Below are 20,006 nucleotides of genomic sequence, written 5' to 3' on the forward strand. Positions count from 1 at the left end.
ATTAAGAGCCTGGCACCAGAAAACATTTTTTTACTTTAACAATCCATCCATGATTAATCAATCAATACATTTTAATTAATAAGTTCTTCCAGTCTGGAAGAAAAAAAAAAAATTCTGCACAGTAGGAAAATCCATCAGTGGGCTATTGAAACTTGCTTGTTTAATCCGTTCAAGTGTACATCAAGTAAGCGTTATTTTTAGTTACATTGTTGTTGTGTTGGGAATCTAGGATACCTTGAGAAATACTGGTAGGGTCCTCACAAACATGAACATGCTCATCCTATTGTGTCCTTTATCTCTTTGCCTTCCACTCTACTATCAGTGTATCTGCATACGGAAGTCCACAGTGGCTAATTTTAAGTGGCTATCCTGATTCATGTCTCTGTAGTCAAATACTAAACCCTGCAGAGCCAGGCTTTTATTATATTCTGGTATTTACTTCATTAAGCTGAAAAAGGCTAATTGCGAGGTGTTTCTGTGTGTTTTTGTATATGCAAGAGCAATTGTGCAAGTGTATATTGGTTACAAGAGCTCCCTCTCCACACACATACACACACACACACACACACACACCACGCTGAGCCTCTGCGTTGCCCCACATGTCACCCCCATCCAGGAGAAAGGGAGACAAAGCGAAAGAGAGAGGGAATGATAGAGCGAGAGACAGGGCGATGGAGAGATGGAGATGAGGGGGGTGCCTGCAGCGCCTGTCTGGATGTAAACAATGCTCCTGAAGGATCGGCAGCAAACTGTCAGCTGCTCATCTTTGTTGTGTCATTTAACCATCTCCATCTATGCTTCCCCCCCACGCCTCCTTTCACTAGCTCCATCTCCCCCCTCCCTCCACCTGACACTCCCCCACCCCACTCGCCATGCAAAGAAGCGCATGAATATTTTACATATCTGCATTCCCCCCCCCCCCCCCAATCTCCATTCTGAGGGACTAATTCTCAGACTGTCTGAATTTGCATCTTTTTCTCACTTTCTCACTCACACGCACACGCACACACGCGCACACACACAGCGGCTGACGAGAACCCGTCCAAGCCGGTGCCATGCAACAGCGGCCGTCGGTAGATGGTTACCATAGCGACCTTGCGTAGATGTTATGTTTTTTTTCTTTCCTCTCCATCTTTTATTCTCTTCTTTTTTTTTAATGATGGTGGTGGCTGTTCCGCTTGCGAGCCTGTCTATCTATCTGCTCCAATCAGCCGCTTCGCTCGGCTTCAAGTGTAAGTGCTGTCTCCGGATGGCAATGGAGTGGCAGCAGTGTGTGTGTGTGCACTTGCCGGTGGATGTGCATGTGTGGGCTTGGGTAAAAGTGCATTCAGCAGACCAATGAGTGATTAGCACACTAACCCAGCCTCATTTCTTTGTCTTAGCTCGGTTACCTGTTGCTTTATTGTTGCTTTTATGGAACGAGCTGATCTAGAGGGCAATAAAAGACGAGCAGGTCTGTGTTAGCGGGGGTTTTTTAATTTCTGGAGCTGCTCTTTTAAAGTCAGTCTCACTTTAGTGTCATTGACGATATTATTTCTCTCTTTACCTTCCATCCAACACCCCTCTCACCCTCTCACCAGCTGAGGCACTTGGTAGATATGTGCATCAACCCCGACCCGGAGAAGAGGCCGGACATCACCTATGTGTACGACATTGCCAAACACATGCAGAACCTCACACAGGGCAGCTAAGCCTAGAGTTACACACACTATAGCTTGCGGAAGATTTCCCGACCTCCCCCTTGCTTTTCATGCTGGACTTGTACACATCTATCAGCTTTTATACAATAATTCACTCCAGAGTTCAGCTCCTTCTGATAAATAGTATTTGTAACATATTTTTATTTCTAAGGGGATGATACAGTCTATTACATGACTGACACCCAAACCTTTTCTGCCCTCGGGTGATGATAAAGATTATAATTTTTTGTCAGATGGACCTCCCATTCCTTAGATTTACATGTTACAGCAATTAGAATCAGTGTTTGGTAAATCACTGATATGTTTGTTGCTATGGCTTTGAAATGCATGTCCTCTGTATTTTCATGTAGAGAACTAAAGGTGTGTCTTCAGCAGCTGCTACTAGTAGATGCTGTTTAAAGCAAATATACTGAACAGTAAAATTAGCAAAAGATTGTTATTGTGTTGTTACCTTCTTGCCTCAAAACAGTAAATCCACTTGCAAATATTAGAAGAAAAAAAAACATGTAGGCTTTTGATGTGTCTCATGTGACCTATGGTCAGCAAATGGTACAAAAAAGACCATGAAAACTTTTTAAATGGTAACATTGGAGTTCGAGATTTTCACTCAATGACAGCAAAACTGAGAGACGTGACAGTGTGTTATTGATGGCTGAAGTGTTGTTGTGTTGCACTTTTTATTCTGGTAACAGAAGGCTGGCAGGGTGATCATGTCTAATGAATGTATTAGGAAAGGAAGGATCATCTAGAGGGTAGACTAGAGATGTGCTAGGGGGAGAACATGGGCAAATGTCTCCACAACACTTTGAATGTAAGTCATTTTGAGACGTACGTATTGTCTTTGAAAAATTCAGAATGTCTCTTTCTGACAGCCTAGAAGGAGTGGTAGAAACTGTAACAAAAGCAATTTTACATGTGCTGTTTACCTTAGTCACTGACACCAAAATATCTTCTCCTTGGTTCAGCTCAAAATGTACTGTTATTACATAGTGTGAGGTTTTTTCGGGCTAGTAAAATCACAATGAAGACATGAAAAAATAATTAAAAAAATTAAAACATATAGTTCTCCATCATGGTCCACCAGAATGGTAGTCTGTGTAGACAAAATTTTGTGATTGTTGCTGTGTAAGTTTGCAGTGTATGTGTCTTGTTAAATAACAAATATGTTTGCCTTTGCCTAGTGTACCGTCCATGTCATGAGTAAAGAGTACATATATATATATATATATACATATATATATACATATACACATGTGTGTGTGTGTGTGTGTGTGTGTGTGTGTGTGTGTGTGTATGAACAGTATATCAAAGACTTGTACTGAACAAACAAAGAAAAAACAAAGAAACAAGCACCAATGCTGTTTTACTGTACATATTGAAGAAGTTTTAATGCTGTAGTGTTTTAGTGACCCTTTATTAATTTGAATGGAGGGAGTGGTGGGGATTTTGATGGAGGGAATTGGTTTACACCAGTGGGTCACAAATGACCATCACTGACTACCACTGTTTTACATTATGACAATGATACCACATGGAAGGTATAATAAGTAAACAAAGATTGACAATACTTTATTTCAGTGTCTTATGAATTGTCTTTTAACATTATCAAATAGCCTGTTAAGTTTTCAGCTGAACTATTGTACATGTATGCCCATATTCTCCATGTTGTTTTCTTTTTTTAATTAGCATTTAATACTATTACCATGTGTTAATTACAAAATCAAAGCTTATAGGTGCAAGAAAATGTAAGTTATTTTGTCATGTTTAACAGAATATTTTGATAGTGTGTTGCTACTAGTTATATGTCAGACGTGCAAATACAGTGTTTGCAATTTTTGTTTGCAATTGTAAGCTGTGTCCTGAATTTTGTTTCTTCATATCGCTTTTCTCTCCCGCTGCAGTAAAGCTTTTTTTTTAAATTTAAGTATTTATCTTAATTTTTCATCATTTTCATCCACAGTGCTGCTTACCCTTTATCTCTACCCTCTCTGAACAAGCACCCTCTATAGCACCAAAACCTTTCAGTATTTTGTTGTAATTACAGGGGAGCAATTAAGGCACCTTCTCTATGATTTAGTTTCTATAGAATTCCCTGAAGAAATTGTTTTTATTTAACAGCAAAATACCCAAAATAAATTATCCAGTGGTTTAGGGGAACAAACTCTGAGCTTTCAAAAATTCTTTTAAGCATATTTAACTAAAGCACCTGATGCTTTTGTATTGGCTCGAAAAATACATTAATGTTTATGCCCTTTCAAAGAGCAGTATAGAGTATTATGAGGATTTTTTCTTTTATCCTTGGGGGGGTGTTTAAGTCGAAGTTTAAGTCACTTTAAAAATTATGGCTATGTCTTAATAGGGAGTTTTTTGTCTTTATGTAACTTGAAGCTTTTTACCTTGGCTCACTTACTTTTCTGCACACTCTCCCAGTTGCTATTGAAGAGTCCAGGTGTTTCCCAGAAAGTAAAATATTGACAGTTAATATTTAATGTTCTGGTAGTTTGGTTGGTTTCTGAACACATCATGTCAAATTAAAGACCATCATTACAAATGCCTTGTATGCTAACTAAATGCAATAAAGCTTTCAAATTTCTTTTGGATATTAGAGTGAGTGCTTCAAGCTCAGGTTTTAATGGGTTTCACATCTCATCAAATCATTTGAAAAGTTTTAAGTCACAACAGGTTTTGATTGTACACATACCCTTCAGGGCATCAATAAAAAAGGACAAACATGGTAACTTTTATGCACACTGCCAGAAGCCCAGCAAACACCATCCTGTTGCGGAGCTGCAGTTTCACACCTGCAGTTCAGGACCATTTTGGTCCATTGTAAAGAAGGTTTCACCTTTATGGACTATGGTGACTACTGGTGAATTATACAACCTTACTGGTAAGTACATGAGTCATTTTTCTGCAACACACCATGATAAAGAACATAAGCCAGACTGATGCTAGAACATTTTGGTTTTGGTCTTGGTTTCTGTTAGTTCTGTATAATGTGATTTTGATGAGATATTTTTTTCTGACTGAACAAGTTGATGAGGATGGCCTGAATGAACTATGTCTCATGTCCCAGCCTGGTCAGGTGCGAGAAAGAGCTGATGAAGCCTCTTGGATGAGAGATGAAACGTCTTCCTAGACAAATAACCAAGTACAATTGCTTTCAATTTAAAACTCCTTTGAGATATGTCTCATTGTATTCACACTGACCACACAATGGATTATGGGATACTAGTGGCTGTACAGTATGTAATGTTTTACATTTACAAGCTAAATAGTGTTTCATTTTGAGTGTTTAGTGTCCAGCAGAGGCCAGTCAGATGTAATGTAAATTTTTTTTGAATAAATTTTGTTATGAACATAAATAATATGCCATACAAATATAAAATGGGAACATCTCAGAAGCACACAAAAAAACACACACTTGTAAAACTGTATCTGTAACATTAATGGTCTGCAGGTGGCACAAGTATCAGGACTGAACAATAAAACACAGGTTTTGATTATGTTAAAGCCAGGCAACAGAAGCTTCATTTTAAAATATACATTCTCACATATTCTGCCAGTCTAATATTACACTGTTTGGTAAACTGTTCATAGCTTTACAAACATAGCCCCAACTTCTTGGTTTGCTTTTGACTTATGCATATTCAGGACCTAAGACTGTAATTTACTTAAATTGTTTAAATTTTGATTTTACAGAGTTTGTCTCCTGATCTAACACAGTGTCTGCAGGTCTTCAAAAAGTCTGAAAAAGCAATGAATTTTTTTTCCTTAAAAAAAAGCCTGAGTAGGCATTATAAAGTCTTAAATATCTTGTTTTGGCTGCTGCAGACACTAATGTTGGTTATAAAATGTTTTTGTATCTGATTACGGGCTGAAATGCACAATACTATGGTAAGCATTAGTGAATTCTGTACAAGCAACGATAGCGAGGAAGGTCACTGTCTCATAATGGGCATGTGTTTTAACATTAACTTGAATATTTTTTTATTTTTAATTGGTCCAGCCATCCATTTTCTAGGTCCAGGATGCACTAATTTAATTAATTAATATATGTGTGTATTACAGTATGGGAGAATGCAGCTCCATCAGCCCGCTGTCCAGTAGAGTGCTTCTAACAACGCCAGACAGATTCAGGTACATTAACATAAACTGAACAAGAACAAAAAAATAGGAAATAGTGCAACTTATTTTTGGGCACTTATCAAACTATAGAACACATTATATCCAATACAAAGACTTTGTCCAGGCTACTTTAAAACTACAGGCTGTAATGATTTGAAGTTACATGGAAATACTACATTGTTCTTAATGAATGATCTATCAATCATTTTAAGTACTACATTATAACAGGTGATATATTGATCTAACAGCTAAAATGTCATTCAGAACATGTAGCTGCTGAAGGTGTCAGCTGTTTGTTACATACATGAAGAAAAAACAGGAAGCCTAAAGTCTACTTACTTGCTGTTGTTTCCAACATCACATCACTGTCACTGCAGAGAAAATACATCGTGAAGGATGGCTTTAAAGATTTACATTCACACTGCATATACCATAGTATACTACACAGAGCCTATTAAGTGTATTGAAAGAATGAAACTGAACAAATGTGACAGTCAAACTGATGACAAGAGATTAGGTGCAAAATAATCTTTACTTTCTGGGATTTCTGCACCTCAGTTTGCAGATCTTATAGACCAAGGCTGCAAATGGGATGATGATGGTGATGATGATGAGGACCAGGACACCAGTGACAGTGGGAGGTTCTAAAGTGAACACAATAACAAGAATAGGAGAGTGGGGGCATTTATTTATGATCAGAAGAACTGTCTCTCAAAGCAAACTGTGTTCAAATGACCTCATTAGGCAATGGTACTGATTTGAACAACACATAGTTGTAACAGTTATTGTACGTGGGTTGCTCTTAAAGCGTCCATTAAAAGCAGTCACCTAGAAAGACAGGATGGCACACACTGAAATATGAGCAAATAGTGGTGGTTTTCATTTGAATTTAAAAAGTTGGATTATACAAACCTCCACTGTGTAGGTGTAATTATCTTCAGATAACCAAGGTGTGCTATGTATTTCTCCTCAGGTCCGTTAAAGTGTCCTCTACAGAGTACTATCATCACATTAGGCTCTGGAAGCATTGTTCTTAGATGAGTAATATCTTCTGGTACTGTAAGAAAGTGAGAAAAAACACCATATTTTCCTTCAGATATCAGACTGCTCACTCTCAAATATGAGGGAAATAGTTAAACATGTGTCTCGTTTGCTAGAACACCAGTTAAATGACTGTTACTGTACCGGTTTTGCTTTACATCAGTGGTGAACCAAATACAAAATACACAAACGTAAGTAAACTTATCTTAGAAGTTGTGACCTTAGTTATTTTGTGATCAGTGTTTTGTTAGTGTAGTGTCTCAGTTTGTCTGTTTTTCTAATAGCAGAAAAAGGTTTAGGAAGAATAAAAATGATGTAACAGAAGCTTTTTAACACAAAAAAGCTGAAATGTTTCAGAGAGTAACAGCACTGCTTTTAAAGGCTCACCGGTCACCAGATCTGAATCCAGTTGAACACCTTTGGGATGTGGTAGAGTGGGAGATTGGCAGGATGAATGTGCAGCTGACAAATAATGTGATGCAAACATGTCATGATGGAGCAGAATCTCAAAGGATTATTTTTCAATATCTTATGGAATCAATGCCAAGAAGAATACCCAGTATTACTCAGTATTATGAGTTTATCTTTTATTCATATTTCTTATTTTATTACTTTATTATATATTATATAATTATTAATATGGTGTTCTTAATAAAGTGGAACACCTAACTTAAACTAATGCAGTCTAATAAAACAGTCCTGTGATAAATTCTGCCCTCATGAAGGTTATAAGTTTTTAGTTTTTCAGTTTTTATCAAAAGAGGCGTTGATTTAACTTTATTATGGAGGATATAGTCTTCATTGCATAATCTGGCAGGTATTCCTATTATTCTGTCCACCCCTTTCAAATCAGTGGGCTAATTAACAGACACATCTCTTTTTATTCAACTCAAGAGCACCACAAATTGCAGCCTCTAAAATGATCTTTTTGGATCAACACCTGTTTAAAATAGTGTCAATAAAAACTGAAACTGAACATTATAACCTTCATGAAGGGAGGATTTATTGGAGGGCTGATATAATAGACTGCATTAGTTTAAGCTATGTAAAGTGTGTCAGTGGAAATTGAAAAGTTGTGCAAGAATCTGTATTTATACTTAAAAGAAAACTGGAATGGGATAAGCTACACCATTTTTATTGAAGTTATAAAATTTGAGTTCACTAAATTTTGTGTCAAAAATTTTGCTAGTTAAAATAACTCATAAAGTAAAACATCTAAACATAGCTATAGTCAGGACCTCATAGAGTTGTATTACAACACACCTGTTTTCTCTGAGAATACTGACCCTGCTCGAACATGTTTCATTACTTTTACTGCCACACAGACATGACTCAATATTTAACATGTATGTGCAGTACATACTTTCAGTAAAAAATAATCAGAATAGTCTTGCGTCACAGATTCAGATTCTAAAATCTACTGAAATAATTTTGTTGGTTACTTACTTCCAACATCAGTCATTTGGCTCACTGTTTTGGCATCTCTCTTGATGTTGTTGTAGATGATTTGGATTTCACAGTAGTAATCAGTGAATGGTTCCAGTCCAGTAATATGACATGTTCCTCCTGATGGTTGTTTGGTAGCTTCAACTGCAACAAGTTTTCAGTAGTCATGATGTCTGAATAATAACAGGATGTAGCTTAAGTGGCAACAGGGAAAATAATGACATTTAATGACATTTCTGTCTGTTTCATATTGTGTAATGTTTTAAGCTTCTCACTAGCCTATGACTTAGTGTATGATGAAGTTAAGTCATGTTTTACAAACCCCTTTTCCAGAAAAGTTGGGACACTTTCTAAAAATGCAATAAAAACTAAAATCTGTAATTTGATAATTCACTTGAACCTTTATTTAACAGGCTAAAGGACAGAGAAAAGATTTTCAGTTTTCTATTTGTTAAACATAAACAAATTTAGAAATTGATACCTGCAACACATTCCACCAAAAAGTTGGGACAGAGGCCAAGTAAGACTGAAAAGGTTATACACATAACATTCTGGAAGGTTCCTCAATTACAGGTTAACTGGTAACAGGTGTGGGTATCAAGATAGGTATAAATGGAGCATCCACCAAAGGCTTAGTCTTTGCAAGCAAAGATGCACTTTGTGCTGAACAAAGCAAATGTTTCTCAGTGCAAGATAGCAAAGAATTTAGGTCTGTCGCCATATACAGTTAATAACATTGTGTAAAGAGTCAGGGAGTCAGGCAACGCCTCTCTGCGTAAAGGCCTGGGGCAGGAACCGCTGCTCAGTGTGCATGACCTTTGAGCCCTTAGGTTGTATTGCAATAGGAACCGTCATGCTACCGTGACGGACATAGCCACATGAGCTCAGGAGTGCTTTGGGAAATCATTGTCTCCAAACACAGTCTGCCGCTGCATCAAGAAATGCTCCCTGAAACTGTATTATGCAAAGATGAAGCCATACATCAAGTTTGTGCAGAAACGCCAGCGAGTTTTCTGGGCCCAAGCTCATCAGAGATGGACTGAAAGACAATGGAAACGTGTTCTGTGGTCAGATGAGTCCACGTTTCAGCTTGTTTTTGGGAAAAAAGGACGTTGGATTCTACGTGTCAAAAATGAAAAAGAACATCCAGACTTTTATCAACGAAAGGTGCAAAAACCAGCAGCTGTGATGGTATGGGGGCACATCAGTGCCCATGGCATGGGGGATCTGTATATATGTGAAGGCACCATTGATGTGAAGGCTTACATTGAAAATTTAGAGAGACATATGCTCTCATCAAGAGGACGCCTTTTCCCAGGAACTCCATGTATATCCAGCAGGACAATGCCAGGCCTCATTCTGCACAAATTACAAAAGCGTGGCTTCGTACACATGGAGTCCGTGTGCTTGACTGGCCTGCCTGCAGTCCAGATCTGTCTCCTATTGAAAATGTTTGGCGCATCATGAAGAGGAGAATCAGACAATGGTGACTGCGGACTGTTGAGCAGCTCAAGTCTTGTATACAGCAAGAATGGGCAAAATTTCCACTTGCAAAACTGCAACAATTAGTTGCAATCTTCAGTTCCCAAGTGATTAAAAAGTGTAATTAAAAGAGAAGGGGATGTGACCCAGTGTTCAACTTGCCTCTGTCCCAACTTTTTGTGAGTATCTTGCAGGCATCAATTTCTACATTTGTTTATGTTTAACAAATAGAATTAAGTTTGTCAGTGAAAACACTGAAAATCTTTTCTTTGTCCTTTTGTCCATTAAATAAATGTTCAAGTGAATTATCAAATTGCAGATTTTAGTTTTTATTGCTTTTTTAGAAAGTGTCCCAACTTCTCTGGAAATGGGGTTTGTATTTTTGTATCGCAAAATCACAAATTTCCCTCATAGGATTTACAGTCTGTACAGAATACAAAACTCTGTTCATAGTTCTGATTTGGGGGTCTAAGGACTGAGGGTATCTATCACTCAACATGCTCAAGTGTGATTCAAATATCTATAATTCACTTATTAGATAAATCTGTTTTTACTTTATTGCTTCCTTTTTATATTTGTATCAGTCTGTGAATATGAACTGTATATGCTGTTGTAATTGAATTGTGTTTTAAGCGTGAGTGTTTGGTTTGTGAGTCCTTTAGACACATGATTAGTGCAGTGTTGGTTTCAAACCCAATGTTTAATCACAAACTGACAGATATATTTAAGCAGAGTTGGAAGTTTGTTGATCTTTGAGGCCTTCTGTCTGGTGTCCATTCTTAAAATTCTGCAGTGTCTTTTTACAGTCAGTTATAATCTCGTTCATATGATATGAACATGAAATTTCCTGACTTTACAGATTAATGAGGATCATCCAAATGCACCATTAAACAACTGATGGACAACAGATCACAGCATGTTAGGGATGACAACGGGAGAAACTGAGTGTGTTCTTCATTCATGAAAAAGATGGCTGCTACGATTGGAGGAGTCACTGTTTACTTTGGATTAAGAAAGAAAAGGAAAGAGGCGTGTTACATCAGGATGAGGAAAGTAAACATTAAAAACAAAATTAGCAATGTACAGTAATATTTAGTGTAACAGCTGTTTGACAGTGTAACACCTCAAAAACTGACAGATGCAAAAAACTGAAAAAAAATTTTACCTTCAACTTTATCAATGGGCCGTAACTGCAGCTGCTCTTACTTTACTTTTCTATAGGTGGTGTTTGTGAGTGAGTTAGTGAGCGAGTCCCAAGCCAGATCCAAAGGTTGATTCACATCTAAAACATTATTTATATAGCTTCAAAAATGCCAAAACTTTGCTTTTTATTTGTGAGCAGCTGAAGGGTTGGCAGCTGAAAGGTGTTAGTGAAATGATCAGCAACAACTTGTTGGGAGTGTGGTTGGGATATAGTTGCTATAACTTTATTTATATTACCAGGGGTTAAAAACATCAATAAGATCAATAATCAGTTACATTAAACATAGTTATGGAGATTTTAGCTCATAAAAAGAATTTAATTCAGAGTTTTACAATAAGTTCTAAAACTGGAAAAAGACTTGCTCCATACTGAACATTTAATAATCAAGCAGAGTAAAGACTGAATGGTGTTTTGTTCTGCAGCTCCTTCATCATTCTTCATCAGCTGTCTTTTTTATGAAGCCATCCAGGAGTCTGCACATTAACATAAACTACAACAAAAATCCAACAGAAAATACTGCAAGTTAGTGTTTTTATTTGGAAATTTTATAATATCCCAATACAGAATTCAGGCTCGATAACAAATGATCTAATAACTTAAAACACCAGGAATCATTTGTCGCTGCTAAATGTGATTGTTGTTTGTTGTGTACAGTCAAAGACAAATGTAGGAGAGACTGAAAACCAAAAGTCTACTCACTCGCTGTTGACTGAAGCATCACATCTTCGTTCACATCACTGTGGAGAAAGTAGTGAAGACAGGTATTGAAGAGTTACATTTATATGAAGTGTAATATTGAATGTAACAATGAACATATTTCATTGCTTTAGAGAGTAGAGTTGATTTGCTAAACTACCTCTCTCATATTGTAAATGAACTCTCCTGCATGACATATTGTTTTATCAGTAAAGTAATTGATAAAAAAATGATTGTCCCAATGTGACAGTCAAAGTTATGCAGGAAATAAAAGATGATCTTTACTTTGTGGACTTTCTGCACTTCATAATGCAAACCACCACAGCCACCACAATAGATGCCATGATGATGAAGAAGACCAGAAAATCTGTAAAATAATGGATATAACAGAACAATATTAATGTGGTGTTTAAGATACAATATAGAGAATTAAGGTTTTTTTTTTCAGTAAAGACAGTTTGAGAAAGCAAAATAACAGTAACAGAGACAATAACTAACGATGTTGGAATTTAAAGTCTATAGTTTCAGTGCATTCCTGATACATATTGTGTACTTGGCCCCTACTTCACTAATGATTGGAATTACATTGCATTGTTGCTTGTAATGGTTTGGAGTGTGTAACGGATACATTTTCCATCACTTATTGAATATTGGTAACGATATGCAGGGATGATTCTTTCTAATGATAAAGAATAAGAAAAAATGCATTTGGAATAATAATTGTAATTTGCTTAAATAATGACAAAATCATTAATTATAATAAATATTGTCTTGAAGTTGTTAATTCAAATGATCATGCAGTGACCATATTTCTTGTACAAGACCTTTTAGAGTCATAATACGTCACATGATATCAGTTTCTCCCAAAATACTGAAAAGTGTTTCAACGCTGTTGGTCATAAGAAAGTGCTTCATACAGATAATTTACAGTCGTACAAATGTCTTAACTCGATATTTAACATGTATGTGCAGCAGATAATTTTGGTGAAAATAGTTTGAATAGTTTTTTATTTCACAGTCAGCTGTAAAACTTTTGTTGGTTACTAACTTTCACCCCCAGTTCTCTCTGAAATTCCATATGATCGTGTAACTTGATTGTTGTTGTACATGAGTTTGATGTCACAGTAGTAGTAGACGTGTGGCTCCAATCCAGTGATATGACAAGTTCCTCCTGATGGTTGTTTGTTAGTTTCAACTGTAACAAAGTTTCACAAGCTGTTAGCTTCTGTTTAGTTTGAATAACAAAGCAACTGAGACAAAAATAGGAGTATATACAGCAGCAGATTGTTTTGAAAATGGAAATTGAAAATGAATATCAATCAGTCAGTTAATATCATCCATGCATCACTGGTAGATCTCCAGCTTTGGTCCTGCAAGCTACTGCATACATGATGTGCTAGTAGAGAAGCAGACTGGGACAATTACAATGTGAAAACTGAAAACTTTTGTTTCCAATAATTTAATACAATCACGATATTATTTCTGCATCATATAGTATGGAGCATAGTATGGAGCAGTGTAGCTCAATGAATGGTTCAAATGTCCACAGTGTATTTTACTATTTAGGTAAACTGACAAGTAAAAGGATCTCCAACAACTTCCAAAAGAGAATTTTAGTAAAAATAATAAAAGAATAGGGAGTTAATCTAAATAATTGTACTTACTCCTGTGTGTCTGATTGTAGTAAAAAGGATCACAACTGCAGTCGTATGAAAGCTTGTCAAGTTCATGAAGGACATCTTGACACTTCTCACTGGTTATTTTCCAACCTAAGTCAATGGATTTACTGGTTGCTCTGCTCTCTCTGTTGATGATTGTAAAATCTGCTGGAACACATCAGACATGTGTAACAGACCTGAGTACTGGTGCTACACAGTAATTCACTCCACAGTATCTGAGGATAAAAGCTTTCATTGGACTGAGGTGAAGTGAACATCAACGTACCACAGTCAATCCTGACGTGAACAGCAGTTGTGTTTTGTATGGTGTCAGTGTTGTTCTTGATCTGACCAATACAGCTGTAGTCTGTGAAAGGCTCCAGCTCAGACACCAGCTTAGACTCACTGACTCTGCCACGTTCTGAGGAGACACAAGGATGACAGCATTTCTTCAACAACTAGTATTTATACCTCAGAGCTGATATAACACTATGTCTTGTGATTAGAAAAGAAAATGATTTTTTCTACTTAAGATCAAAGCAATACCTTGACTCATTTTACACCACAGGATCGTGGTGTTAGGTCACCTCAGTTTAGTGTGAAATAGAGTGTCGTGCCCCTTGAAAGATAAAAATTTTCTCTACTGCACATCTTCACTGGGTTAGTTTTACTGCTGTATGTGTCCATTGATGGAAATTGCAGATCACCATCCAGTGTATGTATCTAAATCCATTCATGGGTGGAGGTAGGGGTGGGGCTGGGGTGGGGGCTTTCTGCTGTTTACAGAAAGATTTTAAATATACTCCTATTTTATACATCGATTTTATTTCATTGGAACATCTTAGTTCTCAGAGTTTTTGTCCCATTTTATCGCAAAGTACGACAAAATTAAGATTTTAGCTGATTTTAATGTACATGTCTGTTTCCCCTCTAACACTTTTATCCCTGATTTTATAGACACTTTGGACTCACTCACAAACCTCACAATACAAGAACCCACACACTCAAAGGGTCGCACTCTTGACCTCGTTTTTTGCAAAGTCCTTGACCCAGACAACTTTCTGTTTCAGGATATTTGTGTATCAGACCATGAAGCAATTTTATTCAATGTAGTTTCATCCCATCAACCTATTAGTTATAACACACCTGTCCGCCATCGCGTTTTTAACTCTATGTCTGCAAGTAGGTTTTCAGAGGTTTTTAGTTCTGCTTCTTTAACTGCTTTTGATCAGCATTTTATCACAGAGGAGCTGGTCTCCCATTTTAATCACACAAATTCAATACAGCAACAATGAGATCTTTGAGAAATTTCACTCTGGTTTTAGGGCTTTTCACAGCACAGAAACCGTCCTCCTAAAGGGAACCAGTGACCTCCTTTTAGCAGTTGGTCACCATAGGTAATTATTGCATTACCTGTGATGTACCGCAAGGTTCAGTTTTAGGCTCCATGTCCATTTTAGATTGATTTTACTTTTCACTTTTAAAACACATCAGGACTTGGCCCTGAGCTACATTACAGAATTGTTGACCCCGTACGAGCCAGTACGCAGCCTTAGATCCTCGTGTGTGGCCCCTGGGGCCGTTCCAAAGTCAAGGCTGAAATCTAAAGGTGACTGCACTTTTGCCATCAGGGCCCCTGGACTTTGAAACAATCTGCTTGAGGAAATAAGACGAGCAGAATCAGGAACCTCTTTTAAGTCACTTCTGAAAACTCATTTTATAAACTTGTGATGTTGTCTTTTTATTCTTATTATTTTTATCTTTTTAACTTTTTATTTTCTCTGTGATGTCCTGTACTGTTTTTACAGTTTTTTTGTATGTGTGTGTTGTGTGTGTGTGGTTTTGTTTGCCTTCCCTCTGTTGTTTTTGACTTTCCACTTACCCCAGCAGGTGTAATTAACGGAGAGGTTTTTACAGTTTGGAGGTAACTTTGGTTCCATTTTTGCAGGAAGTTTAGTGGAAACAATATGATTTATTTCACTTGGATTTAAGAAATCTGTGGAAAAATAAGAAAAAATAGGACACACATAAAAAATGATGAAATTAGGTCTAAAGCACATGTATAAATAAAATAAAGGAAGACCCTCTTATACATACCAACGGGGATGTTTGTGGTGCGGTTAAAGGAAACGTTCGGACAGTTTTCCGATGTGAAGCTTGTAGTAAAATCTGAGCAAATGTCATCGTAACCAGGTTTAACACAGAATGTTTTATTGTCACATCGCACAGATGGATTTCTATTTGGTGTTGACAGTGAAGAGCTGATGTCCCAATCACTCCGGTAACAAACATGTCCAGGCAGGCAGCTGACATCTTTAATGTCATCTTTACCTGAAATACACAAGTGATGCACAAAGGTTTCCTCATTATACACACAGTCTCATTTCTTAAATGAAAAGAAAGCAAGATGCAATACAACAATATAAATTATTTTTACTCACTTATTTCAGTTGTCCTAGTTTTTTTTTCAGTGTAGCTACAGGTTTTTTCTTCACCAGCACCATCACGATATGTCACAGAATGCTCGTAGTCAGTACAGGGCTTCAGGTGTTTGATTTCATGCGATGACTTTTGATTGGATTGCTGGACGGTGATTGGTCTCCCAGTGCCTGGTCGGCCTTCTTCATTAATGTTAATTGTGTAGTTAACAGGGGTAGAGCTTGTAATGTCGATCTGGAGGCCAAACCTGATGGGTGTTACAGTGTAAGAACCTGCACACAACATCAACACAATTAAAAAATTAACAGTCTAGTCGCATTAACCACCTGGTAACATTTTATAACCTTGGATGCTAAAAAGAAAAAAGAAAAAAGTCTTTTAATGTGATCCGCATGAAATCCATCCATCAGTGTTGTAAAGCAACAAAAGCAAATGTATGAGGTGTAATAAAATGTATTTTATCAAATCAAACACATAAACCAACAAAAAGACAACAGTACTTACACTGTAGAGGCGAGGAAGCTAAAATACAAAACAATTTCTGGAGATTATAAAACAATTCAAGAAAACGTGAATGTGTGCTGAATAATGTGATGACTGTGAAAACACATTATAAATATAGTAAATGCATATATTTTATATATTTTATTACTTACCTGTAATCTGTTGCCCAGCAGTTGTAGTAATCTGACCTGAAGTAAATTTTAATCAGATTATAATTATAATAACATGTATATTTAAAATATATAATATCAAATTAATAAATTTAAATTAATATTCTTCTTGCAGATGATCCCAGCTGAAAGCAGCAAAGTCTTGAGGCTCGTGGGACCTGTCATTTCCAGGAGTTAGAATAAGTTGTGAAACACCATCGTAGTGGGGACCATGAGAGGATATTCACACGTAAATAATTTCCTCTCTTTATTAAATGTGAGAACTGATCACAGAATTTTAAGATGCATATGTTATATAATTCCTCATCAGTGGTCATAGCCTCTGGGTCTTGATCATAAAACCTTTTTTTTTTCTTTTTTTTTTTTTTTTAAACAGCTGCTTCATGTATTAACTTGCCTGTTAACATCATGTATTAAGATAATACAGAGTTCAGATATCAGCTCTCCACTTCAGGATGTTGCTGAGCTGCATTTCTCTGTGGTTAACACATTTCTGAAAACATCTAACCACTCTGTTCCAACCTCCACATTAAGTGTTCCAGGTTAAGTCTTTTTCAGATACTGAATTACAGACATGTATTTCTTCCTGATTACATTAACCCAGTCTGTCTACTGGTGCTGCTGGATCAGATGGAGCATGAGGACCAGTCGCATAATGCTTTGCAGAGCTGCTCATAAATGCATGTGGCAGAGGATCCAAATTTGATTGATTGATTGATGGTTAACTTTATTTTACCTAAAGGGAAATGAATTGACGTTGTGGGCAGAGGAAAAAGTGCAAAACAGTTTCTAAGCACTAGCAACGTAAAAACAGCAAAAACAAAAAAGCAAAAAGTTCCCATGAAACGTCAGTGAAATTAGTGATAAGTAAAATTAAAAGTATTATTTTGTTATTGCTGACTTATTATCACATTATGTAGAGAAATTCACTGTATACTTCTAATTTACATAAAATGTCATTTGTTAAATAGACCACTTTGAAACCTAAACACTGTAAATTAGCCAGTTTAAAGTTGCAGAAAAACTGTTTTTATTTTGACGGTATCTTAGTCCCCCTCTCACCGACTTTATTGTGTAATTTCAACTCTTGGACCTCTAACAGATTAATGTTGATCAGAAAATACAATGTTCTAAAGTATTGTTATTATTTCAATATTTAAAATTACAGTCTTTCCTCATTAAAACAATCATTCTCAACCATTTGCTGCAATCTGTCTTTAAAATTCAGTATAGAATAAGGTATTTTATCACCTGCAGCTGTTGTTCAAGTTTGATGTTATGAAAAAAAATTATAAGAAAACAAATTTTGTTCCTACACTACCTTCATAAAGGTGCACATTAAATCAACATTGAAGACAGTTACTTACAGTTGGCCAAAGTGATGATCCCTGCCCAGAGCAGCAAGACCTCGAGCCCACAGAGACCCTCCATGTACAGGAGTTAGGATGTGTGCAGTTGTCCAGTTGGCAAAAATTCACACTCCTAAAAGAAGTTGTATGTTTTATTTTTGTTGACTGTTAGAAAGAAATGTTGTCTAATTTTGTTGTCGCACACCTTAAACCTCAACTCTGGTTTCCAGTTAAGTGAGCGGGAGTGATCTTATATAGATCGCAAAAGTACACCCAGAACCTGCCTTCAACTTCATTGACAGGAAGCTTCATTTCTGCCATTTCACTGTGCTCAGGAAATCTTCTGTTATCTTAACCTCACATCTGTTTTTACTTAATTGCTTCCTTTTTATATTCCTATGAATCAGTCTGTTAATGAACTGTATATGCTGTTGTAATTGGATTGTGTTTTCAGTGTTAGTTAGCGCTTGCTCTTTGTGGGAACTGTTGGGTTTATTCTGTAACAAAGTAAGGTCTTGACCTTACCCTGTAAAGTGCCTTGAGATAATGTATATTATGATTTGGTGCTATACAAATAAAATTGAATTGAATTGAATTGAGTGTTTGGTTTGTGAGTCCTTTAGACACATGATTAGTGCAGTGTTGGTTTCAAACCCAATGTTTAATCACAAACTGACAGATATATTTAAGCAGAGTTGGAAGTTTGTTGATCTTTGAGGCCTTCTGTCGGTGTTCATTCTTAAAATTCTGCAGTGTATTTTTATAGTTAGTTATAATCTAGTTCATATGATATAAACATGACATTTCCTGATTTTACAGATTAATGAGGATCGTCCAAATGCACCATTAAACAACTGTTCTTCATTCATGAAAAAGATGGCTGCTATGATTAAAGGAGCCACTGAACTTGGACAAATCTTCAGAGGATCTCTAACTTAACACAGTAGTCGACGCGGTGATGTAAGTCATCTACAGGCAAGGAAAGTAATAGCAGCTGCAGTTTGGACACTGGTGCCACCTGCAGGCAGTGAAGGTTCCAGCTGCTGAGCTGCTGATTTTTTTTAGGTGTGTTTGTTTTATATTTTGGATTTTATATTTTAAACCTACAAAATGTTGTGTTTGATCAACTGGAGCATGTGTATTTTCCACAGGAAAGAGTGAACATTGCTCTGTGGGATATGTGGCCACTGTCTTCCTGTTTACTTTGGATTAAGATAGAAAAGGAAAGAGGCGTGTTACATCAGGATTAGGAAAGTAAACATTAAAACAAAATAATTAATGTACAGTAATATACTGTAACAGCTGTTTAACAATGTAGCACCTCAAAAACTGACAGATGCAAAAAATGCAAGAAAAAAGTGTACTTTCAACTTTATCAATGGGCCGTAACTGTAGCTGCTCTTATTTTACTTTTCTATAGGTGGTGTTTGTGAGTGAGGTAGTGAGCGAGTCTCAAGCCAGATCCAAAGGTTGATTCACATCTAAAACATTATTTATATAGCTTCAAAAATGCCAAAACTTTGCTTTTTATTTGTGAGCAGCTGAAGGGTTGGCAGCTGAAAGGTGTTAGTGAAATGATCAGCAACAACTTGTTGGGATATAGTTGCTATAACTTTATTTATATCACCAGGGGTTAAAAACATCAATAAGATCAATAATCAGTTACATTAAACATAGTTATGGAGATTTTAGCTCATAAAAAGAATTTAATTCAGAGTTTTACAATAAGTTCTAAAACTGGAAAAAGACTTGCTCCATACTGAACATTTAATAATCAAGCAGAGTAAAGACTGAATGGTGTTTTGTTCTGCAGCTCCTTCATCATTCTTCATCAGCTGTCTTTTTTATGAAGCCATCCAGGAGTCTGTACATTAACATAAACTACAACAGAAAATACTGCAAGTTAGTGTTTTTATTTGGAAATTTTATAATATCCCAATACAGAATTCAGGCTCGATAACAAATGATCTAATAACTGAGCAGCTAAAATACCAGGAATCATTTGTCGCTGCTAAATGTGATTGTTGTTTGTTGTGTACAGTCAAAGACAAATGTAGGAGAGACTGAAAACCAAAAGTCTACTCACTCGCTGTTGACTGAAGCATCACATCTTCATTCACATCACTGAGGAGAAAGTAGTGAAGACAGGTATTGAAGAGTTACATTAATATGAAGTGTAATATTGAATG

The 20,006-nt window shown here is 36.5% G+C and overlaps 2 protein-coding genes across 8 annotated transcripts in view; one reads left to right on the forward strand and one right to left on the reverse strand.

Moving 5' to 3' along the window:
* The window catches only part of nek7 (NIMA-related kinase 7), a 72,768-nt gene extending 52,811 nt beyond the window's left edge, over positions 1–19,957 (forward strand). Inside the window, exons 10-12 of one of the 5 annotated variants that reach the window (XR_011692067.1) lie at positions 16,584–16,697; positions 18,637–18,777; positions 19,859–19,957. Coding sequence is in view for 3 of the 5 variants with exons in the window: in XM_071486115.1 (XP_071342216.1) it covers positions 1,581–1,691 (111 nt within the window). In the remaining 2 variants the exon portion in view is untranslated. Of the gene's footprint in view, positions 1–1,580; positions 4,294–5,771; positions 5,841–16,583; positions 16,736–18,636; positions 18,958–19,858 lie in introns of those variants that run through there. The other 4 variants (XR_011692066.1, XM_071486117.1, XM_071486116.1 and 1 more) reach the window with 4 other exon arrangements.
* Positions 5,875–18,224, reverse strand: LOC139625997 (uncharacterized). Of its 3 annotated transcripts, XR_011692064.1 has the most exons (13): positions 17,836–18,224; positions 16,451–16,486; positions 16,299–16,316; positions 15,797–16,066; positions 15,453–15,686; positions 15,238–15,351; positions 13,642–13,776; positions 13,362–13,520; positions 12,746–12,892; positions 11,983–12,064; positions 11,701–11,738; positions 8,316–11,491; positions 5,875–6,885 (listed from the first exon to the last, which is right to left on the reverse strand). XR_011692064.1 is itself a non-coding variant. In XM_071486113.1 (12 exons), exons 1-12 carry the CDS (start codon positions 17,897–17,899, stop codon positions 11,442–11,444), a joined length of 1,347 nt encoding a protein of 448 aa, XP_071342214.1. In that variant the 5' UTR covers positions 17,900–18,224; the 3' UTR covers positions 5,875–11,441. The 3 variants fall into 3 exon arrangements, 2 of the variants coding, with proteins under 2 accessions (XP_071342214.1, XP_071342215.1); XM_071486113.1 differs by having other exon boundaries at positions 5,875–11,491; XM_071486114.1 differs by having other exon boundaries at positions 5,875–11,491; positions 12,805–12,892; positions 17,836–18,223.
* Positions 19,958–20,006: the final 49 nt, after the last annotated feature.

Source organism: Trachinotus anak, unplaced genomic scaffold (genome assembly GCF_046630095.1).
Source record: "Trachinotus anak isolate AG129_WGS33_773 ecotype Australia unplaced genomic scaffold, CSIRO_AGI_Tana_v1 ptg000010l, whole genome shotgun sequence".
Lineage (NCBI taxonomy): Eukaryota > Metazoa > Chordata > Actinopteri > Carangiformes > Carangidae > Trachinotus > Trachinotus anak.

Bases quoted from the DNA above. Each gene is read 5' to 3' on its own strand.
- LOC139625997 (XM_071486113.1), bottom strand. From the start codon at position 17,899: ATGGAGGGTCTCTGTGGGCTCGAGGTCTTGCTGCTCTGGGCAGGGATC. The intron at 13,777-15,237 runs GTAAGTGGAAAG...GTGTCTCCTCAG, and splicing joins CGTTAATTACACCTGCTGGG to AACGTGGCAGAGTCAGTGAG. The intron at 12,893-13,361 runs GTAAGTACAATT...ACTTTGTTACAG, and splicing joins CTACAATCAGACACACAGGA to TTGAAACTAACAAACAACCA.